The sequence below is a fragment of the Xiphophorus maculatus genome, chromosome 22 (genome assembly GCF_002775205.1).
Source record: "Xiphophorus maculatus strain JP 163 A chromosome 22, X_maculatus-5.0-male, whole genome shotgun sequence".
NCBI classification, from domain to species: domain Eukaryota; kingdom Metazoa; phylum Chordata; class Actinopteri; order Cyprinodontiformes; family Poeciliidae; genus Xiphophorus; species Xiphophorus maculatus.
This window is the reverse complement of record NC_036464.1, coordinates 18,455,479-18,471,607: the sequence shown is the minus strand read 5'-3', so window position 1 is coordinate 18,471,607 and position 16,129 is coordinate 18,455,479. Positions and strand designations below refer to the sequence as shown.

Here is a 16,129-nt window from a genome sequence, read left to right as displayed (position 1 = left end):
GATCTTTCGCAAGAGGCTCAGAACAGTCGGCTACATTCAAGGAATCATTTACCCTTTCTAACCTTCCTTTGCAACTCTACTATGTAATCAGAAAACTTATTTTTACTTCAGTAAAAACAGTTATTCGATCGTTTCTTCTTTTTTTTTTTTCAACTTTAAATCAGAGCCAGATGTTTCGGATACTCCGCAGGAAGTCTTACTTCTGTGGCTGAAACTCTGTCCTTAAAAACTAACACCCTGATCCTCTTCAGTCAGGTTTTGGGTAAGAGGCAGGAAACAGAAATCCCTCTCTGTCTCCAGCAGGATCCCAAGGCAATCCCAGGCCAGGAGACTAACGCAGTCCTTCTGCTTCTGTCCCTTGGGTCTCCTCAGGGTGGTATGTGCCTGAACAAACCTTAGAGGGGAGGCACCAGATACTGAAACCATCTCAGTTGACTCATTTCAATGCGGAGGAGCAGTGGCTCGACACCTTGCTGTTATCAGAAGACAGAAATTCTGGTTGAGCTTTGAATTTGTCTTCAATTTCCTGGGTTCTTCTCTCAAACGTTTTGCCAAATACACTGACATACCTTTCTTGTTTAGCAAACCCTCTCTCATATATGTGAAGCACACAGCACCATGAAGATTATGGCCTAGCTTAGAGTATTTAACATGGATGAATCAACGGAAACAAAACAGCAGAAGCATTCAGATTATTGCTCCTTTCGGCAACTTTCTGAGATGTAATCTTCCAATTGCACCATAACAGATTATCTAACAGAGGATTGTTGAACATAAACTAAAGAGACTGATCAGAATCTGGCTGGGTAACTTCTCTAGAAAGGTGAAGCATGATGTAAATTTAGAGAATTACAACTTCTTTAAGTAAAAGTTGTCTCTGCAGCAGTCTCTTGGGCACAGAAACATCTGAGTCACTGAATGAAAGAAAGTGAACATTGTTCTAACCTCAAATGACATGTATTGTCTGAACACAGGTAGGATGTAGGATCCAGAGCGAAGGTGACTATCTCTGGGCCCACCATCAAGCAGCCATCTTTTATACAACATAAGAACACTTTTTATTCTGATAAGCTATTTAAATAAGTCAAACCCAGCCTGTTAAAACAACCACCAGAACAGAATTATATAGATAGCCTTTAGAAAAGCAGAATCATGCTGAAATATAGATTTAAACACAGAAAGGGTGATTCTTAATAAACACTGCACGGCATGTTTCCTGGATATTTCCCTCACCTGGTTTTCTGGCACTGCCTCATCCTGAATCGTGCCAAACTGGCAATCTGCTTTCTATTACAAAGCACACATTTTGATTCTTTGGTGTTCTCCCTTAAATATTTTCAATTTCCTATCCAGAAAATCCAGGACCCTGCCGTTAAATGCATCTTCAAGCAGGAAGTTCAACAGCAGGGTCTTAACAAACTGCAGATTCGCTGTGAGACAGCCATCTCCCTTCACTTCATTTTCTTTTATTTATTCATCCTACTCTCCAAGAGGCTCTTATTCTTCATCCAATGGAGGAAGCACTAGTGAGCCATCTGGAACGGCTCCACTGGAAGTTTTCCCGATCCCAAAATACATCCACTACTTCAATAAACAACACCTGAGAACAAAAACTGGCTACGAGGGAGATCATTTACTGTCCTTCACAGTAAATGATCTTTTCTCAGTTATGAACAGCATCATAAATGTCACCGGCCTGATGGAAGTCATGGAAGGGTCACAGCTATAACGTTTGAATCTGTCATCTGTTCTGTTCGCACCCACAGTGCTTTCAATGAATATTTATTGCAAGTACAATCAATTTGCACTTCAAAAATGACAAGACATGAATTCACTTCACTTGACAATGATGTCTTCACTGTGGAAACTGGGGTGGGAATAATGGGATCATTGTTAACGTCTTCATGTTAATGTCGTCACTTTCTGTCTAATTATTTTCATAGAACTTGTTCATAGAACTAGTTAGTTATTGTTAACCAGTTCTTTCAAAAGCAGAAGAACAATAAACCAGAGCCATTTTCGGCTGACTAACTGAGAAACAACTAAGAAATAAATGTACAAGTTTCTACACTGATTACATTTCAAAATTCAGTGCATGACCGATTTAGATTAATGGATTTCTTCTTTCTATAAGTTTCATAATTTTCTAGACACTAGAGTATCAAAAGTGCATCTTGAAATTAGGTCACTCAACACTAGGTAGGTTCTTAAAGCACACATTTGTAACAAAATTTTTAATGTGTTCTATTTTATTTTTGCCATTTTTTGCAGACCTACTTAAGAATCAATTATCTCATTTGAAATCCTGAAATAAAGCTGCTTATAAGTCAAAACGTATGAATTTATCTACACCAGTTAACTCAAAAGAATGACTAAAATGTTAAACTTCAGGCATGATATGACAGCCTAAGTCAAAAATATGTCATTTAAGTATATCCATATATCATCTATGTATTGCCACACAGACTCAGAGACTATGTCCCTCAGAGCTTCCTCTGAGGGATATAACCTTGCACCCTATGTCCAAGGATGAATCCAGACACCTCTACTAAATAAGCTGGTATCACTCGCTAGTGTCCAAGCTGTTATTCCTTCGGTCATAATCCATTTCTGATGACAGTGGCTGGTGTCAGAACATATACAGACCAATAAATCAGAAGCTCATTATTGTCTCAGCTCCTTCTTCACAACAAACCAGGGCAGCACCCACAATACTGCAGACAATCCATCCATCCATCTGCCACTTTGTCCTGCCATCACCCGTTTTCTTAAGTCAAGGAGACACCTGAAACATGCAGGGCAGGGGTACGAGAGGACCAGGTTAGGGAACCACTGCTCTAGGAAACTCATACAGAGACTGATGCCTAATGCAATGTACGGCAACATAACGTGTTTAAAACATGTAAAATCTAAATGAGCCATGACCTGTTTTACTTTGACTGCTCTCTCGCAAACGCGGTGAGATGTTGCCTCTCCTTGAACAGGAAGGCTTGAAGAAATATTTATGTTAGTTAATTGTAGTTCTGACAGAAAAATATTTATAGGCTTTACAAAAGAGATTAGAAACTGTACACCAAGTCTGACGGATGCATCTCCACTTTTAACAAATTTTGTCATCCTGCTTAGCTCCTCTTGACAGTTGCCATAGCAACAGTGCAGGAAGAATCAATCCCAAATTGGATAACAATGAGAGTTGTGAATCTGACAGGAAAAATCTTTGTTTCTTTTTAAAATTTCTTGTGTCATAATGCCATGTACTAAGAGGAGAGAGAAATTTGAGGAAAAGGAAGGAACAGAAAGAGCTTAACAGAAGGAGAAAAAAAAAAGCCCTCATGCTCAGAGCTGCTGGGAACGGAAAACGGTCTAGAGTCGCTGCCAGCAGAGGAAAGTACCAGTCAAGTGGATATCCGAGCGCACATCATTACACTAGATGTCTCAAAGCAGCTGCATTCTGGGTCACCAAGCAGCCCCAGCTGAAAATCTTCAGCTAGTTCACATCCAGACTTATCCAGTAATTCAACAAATCTATTTTTAATTACACAAAAGTCTTCACAAATTTTTAATTAGACATTACGTTACAGCTCGGTACCCCTTTTTGTTAAACGGTGAAAAACACTCGTTTAAATTACTCTCTGGCCTCGGTGTTATTGATTCATTCTTGCAGACAGACATGAAAGAAAACGAGAGGGAAAAAAAACTAACCAAGGCCTTTTAGATTGCTTGTTTTTTCATCGTGAATGTGGAGGAAAATATGAAAAATGAACTGAAACAGACTGAAGAGTGGGTTGTCACTGCTGAGTATATTTGTTGATTAGATCTAGTTCAGGAGCTTGTTAGCTGACTGTGTCCTGTCTGTCTCTAACGTTGTGTTGCAGCGACTGGACTTGAAGTGTCAGCTTAATACATAGAAAGCAGAAATAACACCGTTAATCAGTGCCAAATCATTTCAAAAGGATAACTTCTTTAAAGCTGGTCAAGAAAATCAGACCAGACATGTTGGATTACATGAAACACAAGGTGTATGGCAACATCTGGCAGTATTTCAACTCTGCAGTAGTTCTCATCAAAGTGAGGTCTGTCTCATGAAGTCCTGTTCAGCTGATGCCATCCTTTTATTTTGAAGGACAAAAGGAAGTACTTCTTGAGTTTTTCTATTGTGTTGAACACTTGATTACCAAAATACTTAAAAAGCCTCATCCACTTTTTTTTAAAGAGTCTTTTAGCCTCAATAAAGCGGTCTTTATTGAACAGTATAAACACAGTAAACTGGATTCGGAAACTTGATTCAGTTTCCAACACTGGAAACGGAATCCATGATGACCATGTGGAGGAATACAGACTCTGCACATCATGTGCGTACAGTACTCTAAAACTGAGCCATCCAATGGTCACAAAAAAAAGCTTCCATCACTTAAAAATGCTTCCATGTGATGTATAAATACTAAAATGGCTAACTGTTAGCTGCTAAACACACTAAAAAACAGTTTAATATTAACTTTAGCAGTTAAAGAAGTAATGTAACAAATAAAAACTCAATAATGCAGGACTTTCTTCTGTTTTATATCTTATTTAATAAGTTGATTGTATCAAATTCCAGATATGATTTAAATAACTTTGTTAAGAATTATCTATGATAAAACATATGTAAATTAATCAAGAATTGAACTGAACTGATATGTATAGTTATTATTTAAAAATCAAAATATTGAAAATGTTGGAAATTTAAATATTCTGATGCCAGAACTGAGAAGTTACTCTGACGACATCGTAAGCTAAGCGGAGCAAAATGACTCTGAATCACTCCCATTACAAGCTTTTCCCTTCTCCTCCGTCACCTCACCTCACCCTCACGTCTCCGTCTCCTGTCGCTCTTTTCAGCCCTCTCTATTTCACCTTCTCCCCTGGTTCCTCATCTTCATTTTCACCTCCTCCTCCTTCCCCGACTTGACGGAAGCACAAGATCAGGGACGGTTCATCTGAGATTGATGGAGTTCTGACAGGCTGATCCCTCTGCCCTCTCCTGAGGGCTTGCAGCTGTGCCCAAGCTCCCGGACGCCTACCTACCCAAAACTCACATCCACAGAGAAACGGCAGGAACGCAGCCGCCCGCGTGGGCATGCATGCCTGCATTTATATTGCTCCGGAGGAATGGCACATGTGGACTCACACACACCTCCACACTGACTTGTGGAAGTGTGTGGACTGCTTTATATAAGTAATCACATTTTGGTGTTGTATGTGGAACATGTTGAAGATAGGGCTAAGAATCTTAGGCTTTTAATGCATAAAAGTAATATCAATCAGGTTCAACTTCTAAGTAGACATGTATGTTTCCATTGCTGCTGGCATAAAGTCGTTTTAATAAGATGACAAAGAGTTTCTGATCATTTTCATCTGCACTCAGAGCACAAGAATGTGATTCTGCTCTCCCTCTGGCTGCTGAATGGCACTGCCCAGTTGGCTGAATGAAGGATAACACGTTTTTGTTCATAATATTTTGCTTGCAAAAAACAGGAAGAGTTATAGTGTGTGGGAACTAAGAAAAGATCCATCATTTTCATGTTGCCATCTCCACTGTACGGCAAGTAGCCATTAGCTTGTTTTCTACCTCAACGCATAATGTTTAGTGAGAAAAGCACCGTTCTGTCCTGCAACAAAAAAAAACACAACAAAAACAACAGAAAGTACTCTCTGGCATCGTAAAACTCTACGTTTTTAGGAACATTAAGGTTTTGCATGCAGTTACAACTGTATGTCAGTGCACGCATCTTTCAACAGCAACCCATCTTTGCACTCAACTGAATTACTCACCCGAAACAAGCTTAATGCAAACATCACGAATACTTTAGAAAAAATCAACTTACGTCCAAATGGCCACCTGTAGCGTCCAGCTAGCGCAAACTCCATGTAGCTGCAGATGCCAGTCGGAGGAATCCCCCTGGGACGGAAGGGGATTTCCCCAACAGCTGTGCGTGCTGCGTCAGGTACAGCTGGCACGTAGGTTGACAACACGTCAACACAACGTCGCTCCAAAGTGACGTGAACGTGTTTTATTTAAAAAATATATGTCAAAACATCAACCTTGAACATTTTTTTTCAAGCGGTTATTTGCTCTGCTCCAACCAAACCGGAAGTCAGTTTTATATTTTGGAACATAATAAAATCGAATTAATTTCAGAAATTGAAAAATATTCCTTGTTTAGTATTGTGACCAAAGAAGAAAAAACAAGCAAGCCGCTATGTGAGCCTCTATGTGTTTTTATTGCGATTCACACTTTAATAGTTATTTAAAAAGTATTTTCTGGAACAAGACTTTCATCCATTCACCCCTTCATTCACTCACACTCTGCACGGTTCACCTGCTGCTCTCAGACTATTTCAGTGTTTTCCTCTTTTCTTTTTCCACATTTTCTCTCCAGTGGTCCATGAGGCATAGCCTCTTTAAGGATTTGTTCTGTGCCAAGTCCATTAGCGTAATCTCCAAAACAAAAGCCGCACCTCGTTTGCTCTCTCTCTCTCTCACACACACACACACTTCACATCCTCCATCAGCACATTTACCAATGCTCCCCCCCTCCTGTTATCTGGGGAATGTGATGTGCCATTTCTCTTTGAAGGCACTGTCACAGAACGGCTTTATTTCGCCTGTCCTCCAGACGCAGGCCTCTCCATCTCTGGCAGGGTTTTTCCATTCAAGACAAAGAACAGGGCTAGCTGAGCTTGGAAGCCCGGCTGGCTGACTGTCTCATTAGGAGCAAGACAACACTGAGTCAACACAAAAGAGAGGGGACGTATTTAGTCCAGTGATAGATGGACTAATGGAGAAACAGAGGCTAAGTCATCACATTTTGTGTTTAACTGGTTGATTTTATCTGGTAAGTTCAGTTGGCGAGCATAGGCTTTTTTCCTTTTTCTCTAACAAATATAGTTTTCGTGTCACAGGTTGCTCAAAAGCAGCAGCAGCAGCAACTTGTTTGTGACAGAATTCCAATGTTGCAGTGATAACGCATTTCTTACCTGTGCCAGCATGCTTGACAGGCACACATTCAGAAGGTTCAACTGAGGAGTTTTTTTTTATTTTCTGACACAAGCACCGTTGTTTCTTACACAACCCTTTCTCGCTAAGCAAATCCTATGAATAAATCTGTCCACAGATTGGCTCGGCTAAATGGTGCTGAATTTGGTCTTAATGAAGTTTTGCAGGTGTCCAATACAACATATGAACTCCATTTATGTGCATTTTTAAAATAATCACAAAAATTAAGAGCTATTTTTCCCTAAATAATGGATTTATGTTATTGAGAGAGAGCTTGGGTTGTTGTACTCAAATATTAAAAAACACAAACAAACTTGACCCAGTTTGTTCAGTTAAGAGTTCAGTTCAATTTTTAAGTAAACAACAACTTGATCAAATTTTGTCGAGGCTCTTTCACAAAGAAATAAGAAATGGCATGATGATAAAACATACGACATATAATCGTGTCACAGGGTTGTGTTCACTTTAACTTACCTCAGAAACAGCAACTCTTTTACTTAAGTTTGCATTGGTATTAGCATGTAGCTAGTGGTCTACTTTGTTCAAAATCCCCACTAAAAACACAAAAAGTAACTGTTTAAATATTGTTTTGTAATTCTTTTGTAGTCTTAAAATTACAGGCATTAGTCTCTAAAGTGTAGTTCAAGCCTAAATTTGAATTCCAGTGCGAGACTTTTACATATCCCAGAATGCCATTATTATTGGAGCACATCCTGCTTTTATATATGAGGCACATAAAAAACAAGCTAAAAAAATGTGTGTATCAATCTGTATCATCATATAAACCACTTTTGTTTTTTTTCCCCCCCAACCCTCAGTGGAATGGATGGTTGGTTAGAAAAGGGGGTTCAGACAGTTTCATTGGTGCTGAACCATAGTTGGCACTCTCTCAAAATTTGTGAAATAAATCGTGGAATTATGCCTGGTACTAGTTGGCTTGTTGGATAAAGGAGGTACATTTATTTTACTATTTTCTCTCTCTAAATAGTTAACCTGATTTTAGATTCTGAAACCGACATTCCTCTTTGTGCATCCACTGGTTTCTTTTTTCGAGCACATCTTTCTTCCCTTTTTTTTCTGTTTTACGTGGGTAAAGAAAAGTGTAATGTAAGCTACCTAAACAAACCAACTCGAGTCTTATTGCCTTCTGACTCGTGAGCACTCAGCCAAACCGCACATTAAAATGTTCCATGAAAAGATTCAACTTGACCCAACCGCAGCTTCTGTGTGACGACGAGCAATGCAAGCAAATGAATTTTCTGTTTCTGTGCTTGTGCGAACGTTTGTGTTGTGTAAACCTCATTATCTCTATAACTACATCGCATTCTTATTATTAAAGCCTCTCGGAGATCATCCGGCGCTCGGAGGAACATCAAAGTGTTTCACAAAACATTAACAAACAAGAGTCAGAAATGCACACACAGCAGCCATGTTGTTCTTAACACACACATTCTTCAAAAGCAACTAATGGTGACAAAACTATGGAAGCCCGTTTCCGCCACTCTGTTAAAAAAAATAAAAATAAATTATCTCATTATATTGAGATAGTATCTCAAAATAATGAGATACTATCTCAAAATAATGCAATAGTAACTCAAAATAATGAAATAATTTTTTTTTTTTTTTTTTTTTTACAGAGTGGCGGAAACGGGCTTCCATACAAAACGACTCGAGTTGGGTGTGTTGATTTATGGCGTCCGGAGTCATCACAATCAGTCTGGGACCTTGAGTCTAAAAGATGTTTGATCTTATCCTTGAGCTTTCCACCTGTCACTGGAGATGCCTCATGAAAAATATATCCATCTTCTGGTCACTGTATTCACCTCCTCCCCCTGCCTGCCTGCCTGCTCTCACCGTCGACATCATTCGCTCAGAGCAGAAACTAGTTGCCATGGCTACAGTCATTAACACATCTGGCATACTTATCGGGCACGCGCGCGCGCTCACACGCGGCAAAACACAAACCCACATGGGTATGTGCTTGCACAATAAACGGTTTGGTTTCACATGCAGAAGACAGGGGCTGAGGGGACATGAATATGTATTACTTTTTCTGTGCTGCTCTCAGTTTCAGGGTTGAGGTCCGCAGCTCGTGTGTGAGCGGGAGATAACGGGTCGAGGTTTGTTGGGGAGAACAGTGAGAACTTTGGGCCTCCGACTTAATCCCATGGCTGAATTTAGCCTTTTTTATCTACATATGACAGGGAAGAGAGATGCAACTGGAGAATCCCCATGATACTGAAATTATGTCCTATTCAGCATTCACGCTATCTGTTTTCTCTGAGCTAGAGCCTGTATCCCCACTGACATTTTTTTTTTGTTTTGTTTTTTTTTTTTTATTATTGATCTAATTATTGTTGGAGCTTTTCACATCTAATAGCGATGCATTTTGGACTGCGTACCAGCACACTCAGATATATTCCTGCTTTGGTGGTGGTTTGATGTCCACCTTTGACACGATTTTTACTTGAGTGGAAAGTAAAAGTTGAATCAGGGCAGGTCTTTTTGTCCTTTTTTGACCTTGCTGTCTCTTGCTTTTTTGGATGTTTCTGTGCAGCATGTGATATTTTATGGTTACCAGCTCTGACAGCCGATGATACAAGGTCATTTTCTATTTTATACACGTAGCCTGCAGTAAGGAAATGGGTTTACTTAGGCTCAGTACACAACAATTACCAACACGAGATCATTAAACAGTTATTTTGGTTTCATCCAATGTTATAATCTGTCATATTTTGTAAGAGTCAACAGGTTCATGCAAGAATCGGAGCCCAAATATATGAAGACATAGTCTAACAAAGTTTTTAGGAATATAATAGTATGTAATTTAATTTAATAATACTTTAAACATGAACATTTTTCTTGTGGCTGTGGCTAACACATTCTAAATTTATAACGTTAAAAGACATATTTGTAATAATTACTGGTTTTTCACTACAGGAGATTACATTGCTACTAATGCTGACTTTCTTGCATAAATAAAACCCATGAAGGCCTTTTTATTTTGAGTCCGGGTTCATTGGGTTCACTGCCCTGCAGGTTTTAAATTGTTCCCTGGTTCAAAACACCTGATTCATGTTGCAGAACTCGATGGTGAACTGCTGAGGCAATTCATTCCTTTGAATCAGGAAAACATTTTAAATATCTAAAATAACAGTGCCTTGGGGACCGGGATTAGCAAAAGATGTCATGAGAGGGAGTGATCCATAATACGCAAAGATGAAAAAATATTTATCAGCAGAATGAATAACGGTGCTTAAATTTGTACGAAGTACTTTGAAGAAAATCAAATGTTCATCTAGATATAAATAGATGTTTTTAAGTAAGCATTTGTTTGCTGGTTCTTTCAGCAGTGTTAAAACATTTTCTTTACATAAATCTAGTTAGAGGAACACAGATTGACAGCTTTTCTTTTCTTTTCTTTTTTTTTAAACCACTAAGCACTGCTATAAATTATTTAATGGGACACACTGAATGTGTCTGTGTCATTTCTGCTCTCTTTGTCTTTATCCTTTGGATTTTCTCTCCATTCTATGATTTCCTGGTGTCAAAGGTCTCCTTTGAAAACAGTTAAGATGAGTTTAGATGGAGCACATCTTGGATTATCTCTAGTGAACATAAACATTTTTCTATAGGTTTTAGACTTGGAGATGGAAGAAGGGTGATTTATGTGTATTTTTTTATGATATGGACAAGATTAACAAGATTCCCAGTGTATTTTAGAAGAGGAGGTCCTTTTGGAATATTTGTTGACTAATAGATCTATTTTTTTGCCATGATGAGACCTATGTGTAATTGCAAATTCAGTAAGTAGTACAGTGCAGTCAGTAACAGCTCTTGCCTAAATGACAATTCTTTGCTAGAAAAAGTGACAAGTGGTTCAATTATATAACTGGGTTTTGAAAAATAAATATCTTTCTCCATAGGTTTGAAAGCTGAAACAAAGTGGTAGGCAACCCAAGATGAGTGTAGAGTAACTCACTCACATAAATCCAAATTTATATATATATATTTATCCATGTTTGAGCATTCATACCATCCCCTGACACAATGACACCCTGGTAAAGAGCCATATGTTTCATCTTGCTGTGAATACAAACAAATATTGTACTGTAATGAAGTGGATTGATTGAAGCAGAATTTGGACCAATAAGGATGATTAATAATGACTGCATATGAATTGGATTAATTTGTCTTTTGGGTCAATTGTTGACCCAAAAGCACTGGAGGAACTGGAGCAAGCCATTTTGAAAGAGAGAGGGAAAAAAAACAAACAAACAAAAAAAAACAATCAGGGTGCTGAAACGCATCCAGAAAAAATTCATCACAGAACGAAACATTCCACGTCAGAAGTCAAAACATGTTCATGCAGCAAACACCTTCAATTATAAAACCATTAAAAACAGGTCTGGCAGAGCAAAACGGGACAGTGTTTACCAGACAGTGCATGTGGCTCAAACACCCCTACACACACACACACACACACACAGCTGTGAGAGAGTTTGACAGCCCAACAGATGCCTGTGTGTTACGTGCGTCTTGCTGCCCCCACCCTAACCCCTGAGGACATCCCCATGCTCTGTTCTCTCTCTCTCTTTCTCCCTCTCCCTCTCTCTACCCACTTCACATACCGCAGCTCTCTTAGTCACTCATTTTCAGCAACAACAAAACAACCAGACCAACCAGTTGCAGCATCAGGAAAATAATAAGCGGTGATTGATGTACGGTTCCTCAGCTTGGTTTGGTAGCATTCCCAACCAAGCTGGTTGGGAATGCTAAGGTGAGGCTGAGCGCATATTTCTCTCTCCGTCTGAGAGCGCGCGCAGAAGACGGGCAGTAATAGACGAGAAAAAACAAAACAGACGCACACACTGTGCTTCCAAATATACTGGCAAGAAATCTGCACCTGTTATAAAACCTGGTGATCAGAGACAGCAAATGAAAATAAAATCAATCAAAACAAGTCTTCAGCCACTTTTGCCTTGCCAACCTTACGAGTGAGGCGCACCTCAAGCAGAAACCTCAGACTTCTTTCACAACAAACCCAGCCATAGAGAGATACAAGGCAGCTTTTCAAGCTCTCTTACCTTTTTGCCTTTCTTCTTGCGATGGGCTCCTTTCCCGCCGCCTGCTTTCTCCTTAGCCTCCTCACTCATATTCAGAGATCTCCCCCAGTTCCTCTCCGCTCCCCACTTGTGTTAAAATCCAGCATGTAGGAGCTTGTGGAGCGGAGCTGCCTTCAGCGACTCAACGTTGCCACAGAAATGTCCATTTAGGAGCAGAGGAGGCAGATTCGCTCCCATGCAGACTGGGGGTACAGTGTGAGAAAAGAGGAGAGACTGGGAAGACTGTGCTGATGCTTTTCTTTCTCTCACTCCCCTTTCTCCTCCTCCCCCTCTTCCTCTCTTCTTCTTCCTCTCCACATTTGCAAAAGCGCACACTTTTTGCGAGCAAGCTTTGCTGGTTTGCTTGTGGTCCACTCCCACTTGCTGCCTTTGGTGAGCACAATTGGCGAATCTCACCAGCACCCTCTCAGGCGAGGGTGTGGAGGCAGAGGGAGAGGAGAAAAATAGAGATGGAGGAAGAGAATGAGAAGGTGGAGGAGTACGTTGGTATATTCTGAGGAAAGTAGGAGAAAATAGAAGAAAGTAGAATGAAGGAGTGTGTTGCTGGAGGAATGTGCTGCTGCCTACCTGAGCATGGAAACTGGAGACACTCTCAAAAAATAAATAGCTGAGATGGAGATTAGATTGAAATAGATGGTGGATGAGAAGAGAGAAAGCTACTGGTGTTAGTGGCAGAAAGGAAAGGCTGAAAGAGAGAAAAAAGAGGCGTCATCCACGCCATCTCCTCACTCTGCCGACTGGCTGACTTCTGCTGTTCCTCTCTCCACAGACGTTGGGAAATGAAACGAGTCTCTCCACAAACAGCCTGGCAGAGAGATAGAGCGAAAGAGAGAGGAGTGAGGTGGGGCAAGAGGGAGCGGGGTTAAGAGGCAGAGGATCACTGACACGATGCATCAGGTCCTTCCAGAAAAGGAAGTGTCTCTGGTAGCCTCTGCCAGCAGGATCGGCTTACCAAAAACTGGAACAGACTCAGTCACTGGGCCGAAGTGTGTAAAAGTCATTTTGTTGGAAGGGGAAACACAGCTGGCATGCAACATGCATTTAACACTGCTACTAGCCAAACAATAATCCAATCAATGGCAACTGGAAAAAAAACCTGTCATCTTCTGAGCTCCAGAAAGCTGCACCCATGGAGGAAGCTCTTTCTAATGAGGCAGTAGGAATCAGAGAGAAGGAGCAAGAATGGAGAGAAAAAAAGAAAAAAAAGCAACCGGATGAAATGGAACGAGACAGGAGAGAAGGGCGAAGGGTGGGGTGTGTTGAGTGTGGAAAACGGGAGGAGAGAATTTATGGTGGGAAATGAGGATGAGAGAAGAAGGAGGGAGGGGGGGCAGAATGGGATATTAGTCAAACAGTCAAAGCAAGGAGCTGAGGAGAGGATGGTGAAGGAAAAGGATTGAAAAAAACAAAAACAAATGGGGAGCAGGCGGAGGCAAAGAGAAGAACCAGAGATTTGTTGTGATTGTCTTACGAACAACACTTTCTTTATTCCAGGGGACCACGATGCCTTTAACCCCGTCTTGCCCTCCCTCCTCCTGATGAGCTGCCATCTCCGCCAAGCATCAGTTTGGCCTGGGTACCCCAGCATGGAAACAGAATAACATGATTAAAACATGTTTTAAATGCTTTTTTGTGTGTGTTTTTGTCTTTGGTTTGTTCGCTTAACCAAGTAAGCGAACAAACTTCGCTTACTTGTTTGTTCTGCTGATCACGTAACTTTTTCCTAAGATATACAGATCACAGTTGTGCACCTCTAGTTCAAAATCCCTCCCCTCCCCAAAAATGAGAGCAGCGAAACCTAAAGCTGTTAAACGTAAACTCAACAGGGATTCTTCAGGAAAACAGTTTGAGACTTGTTGAAACCTCTCCAAACAAATCGTCGGAGAACACACAACACACACCAACGGAACGATGTGCACAGCGGCGGCAAAGATGGGCGACTTGTTTCCCTATTATCATGATGTTCTTTTTTCTAAAATGCTGTCATTGTTTTATGCCAGATGCAATAAGACGCACACCTTCCACTATTATCTCCCCAGCCCACCACAGACAGAAAAGCCCATGTCTATGGGCATGGGCCATAGACATGCCCATAGACATAGACAGAAAAGCCCATGTGTTCTTTTTGGTCAGCAGTCTTCCTGTCATGCAATATTCTTTCAAATGTAATGTTACATCAGGAACGCTGACCTTAACATTAATATAACAATGTCTTGGGACCCGTCATCTACAAATGCCTGATCTGAAGTATCTCAAGTTTTTATTTTTTTTTTTGTGACAAAAAATCCCCAACTGGAACATCTTCGTTTCTTTACGTAGTTCAGCATCACAGGCTGCTCAAGCTTTTTCCAGCTGTTAAACAAGTGCAAGTGGTGAGCCTAGAGAGGTCAAAAGGTCGGTCACTAAGGGTATAAAAATGGATAAAACTATCGCAAACAACACAAATAGTATAGATTTTTTTTTTTTTTTTAAACCTGGTAAGTAACCCTTTTCTTTTAAAACTGTGTGTGTAGAAAATGTGTTTACCACATCAAATTAAAATACACCCTGTACCTGAAGGAAAACTGTAAACTTGACTTTAGTCAAACAGAAAGAGTTTGAATCCAGGATTTGCTTTTATTACAGATATCCTGCATTTCACTGTTCAGGGAGAAATCAAAAGCTAAGACCCAGCAACGTTTCAAGTCGTCTAGTGACAACCCTCATCTATCGTACTGTCATCTTCTCCTCACCGTGCCACCCCCACGTAGGATTGGCCAACACTGCACATTAATCTAAACCCGGAGAGCTCCACTTTTACTCCAGTTTGAATGCTAACCGAAGTTGATATGTGCACATTTGATTCTGCTGGCGATTATGATGGATATTGCCGCCGCTGTGCACATTGTTCCGTTGGTGTGTGTTGTTCCCCGTCCGCGACAACTGTGTTTATTATTGATTGCTGGGAGGCAGTTCCATCAGCCGGGTGTTTATTAGGATTTATAAGCACCACGACTCACGCAGGGAAAACCTCACTTTCATGCAAAATTTAAGGCCATTCCCAATTTTTTTTTTCTTTGTGTGAACCATGAGAAACCAACTCAATTTAAGCAGAAGGAAATTGCTAATGCAGGTACAGTATATACCAGCTGTACAGTATATACCTCCTTCCTCTTTCCTCTTTTATTAATTTTCTTACAAAATAGTGGGAGTAAATGAGGATGAGACAGAAAATATCACTTTTCTGAATCAACTGAGATGATAAAGAAAAGAAAAGGGTAGCGCTTCTTTTTTCAAATTTAAGCATCATTTTCTTTTTAGCTAATTTTTAAATTCGTTTGTTCATAACTGGTATTTCAATCAGTTTGACGTGAGTTTTAAAAGACACAAAATCCAACATATCACGCCCTAATTCAGATGTTGAGCTACAGAGGATTCCCCTTGTCTGCACATGGGCGGCTTCATGAAGACTGAAACCAATGGAGCAGCAGAGAGTGCACTAAACAGCTTATCTTTACGACAGTAAGCAATGTGTTTGCATGGTCATCAGTCATTCTGGTCACCTACAATTGCTGATCAATATTAACTGGCTTACAGTTCCCATGTCATCTTTAATTACATAGAAAGGACGTGACTGCAGCAATGTGTGAGGCAGGGGAGACTCATAAATATGCAAAACAGGACACCACTTTAAAAATCCAATAAAGATAATAAACACAGATTCATGGTTTTCACTTAGTATTATTGGGTAGTCTCACCTTTATGACAACTTCACACAAATGTGAGAAAATGAATAAAATGCTTAGCAAAACGCAGCCTGGCCTTCATTGAAAGTTGATCAGAAACCGCTCATCTTGACCATCAGCCTGATTTCTAAATTACTAGAGATGATTAAATGAAAATAGTGTTTCTATTATCCATCAGTATTGGAGTCCTGTCCTTGTGGCGCAGTCCAGACAATGTCACGAGACGAAATGGTGACCTTTTG

The 16,129-nt window shown here is 40.2% G+C and overlaps 1 protein-coding gene across 2 annotated transcripts in view; it reads right to left on the bottom strand.

The window, feature by feature from the left end:
* LOC102237123 (ankyrin-3-like) overlaps positions 1–12,954 on the bottom strand; it is a 132,035-nt gene extending 119,081 nt beyond the window's left edge. The window contains exons 1-2 of one of the 2 annotated variants that reach the window (XM_023327322.1): positions 12,730–12,954; positions 12,124–12,655 (exon numbers count right to left, since the gene is read on the bottom strand). In XM_023327322.1, the coding sequence (XP_023183090.1) occupies positions 12,124–12,192 (69 nt within the window). In that variant the 5' untranslated portion in view covers positions 12,193–12,655; positions 12,730–12,954. The remainder of the gene's footprint in view (positions 1–12,123; positions 12,656–12,729) is intronic. The other variant, XM_023327323.1, reaches the window with a different exon arrangement.
* Positions 12,955–16,129: the final 3,175 nt, after the last annotated feature.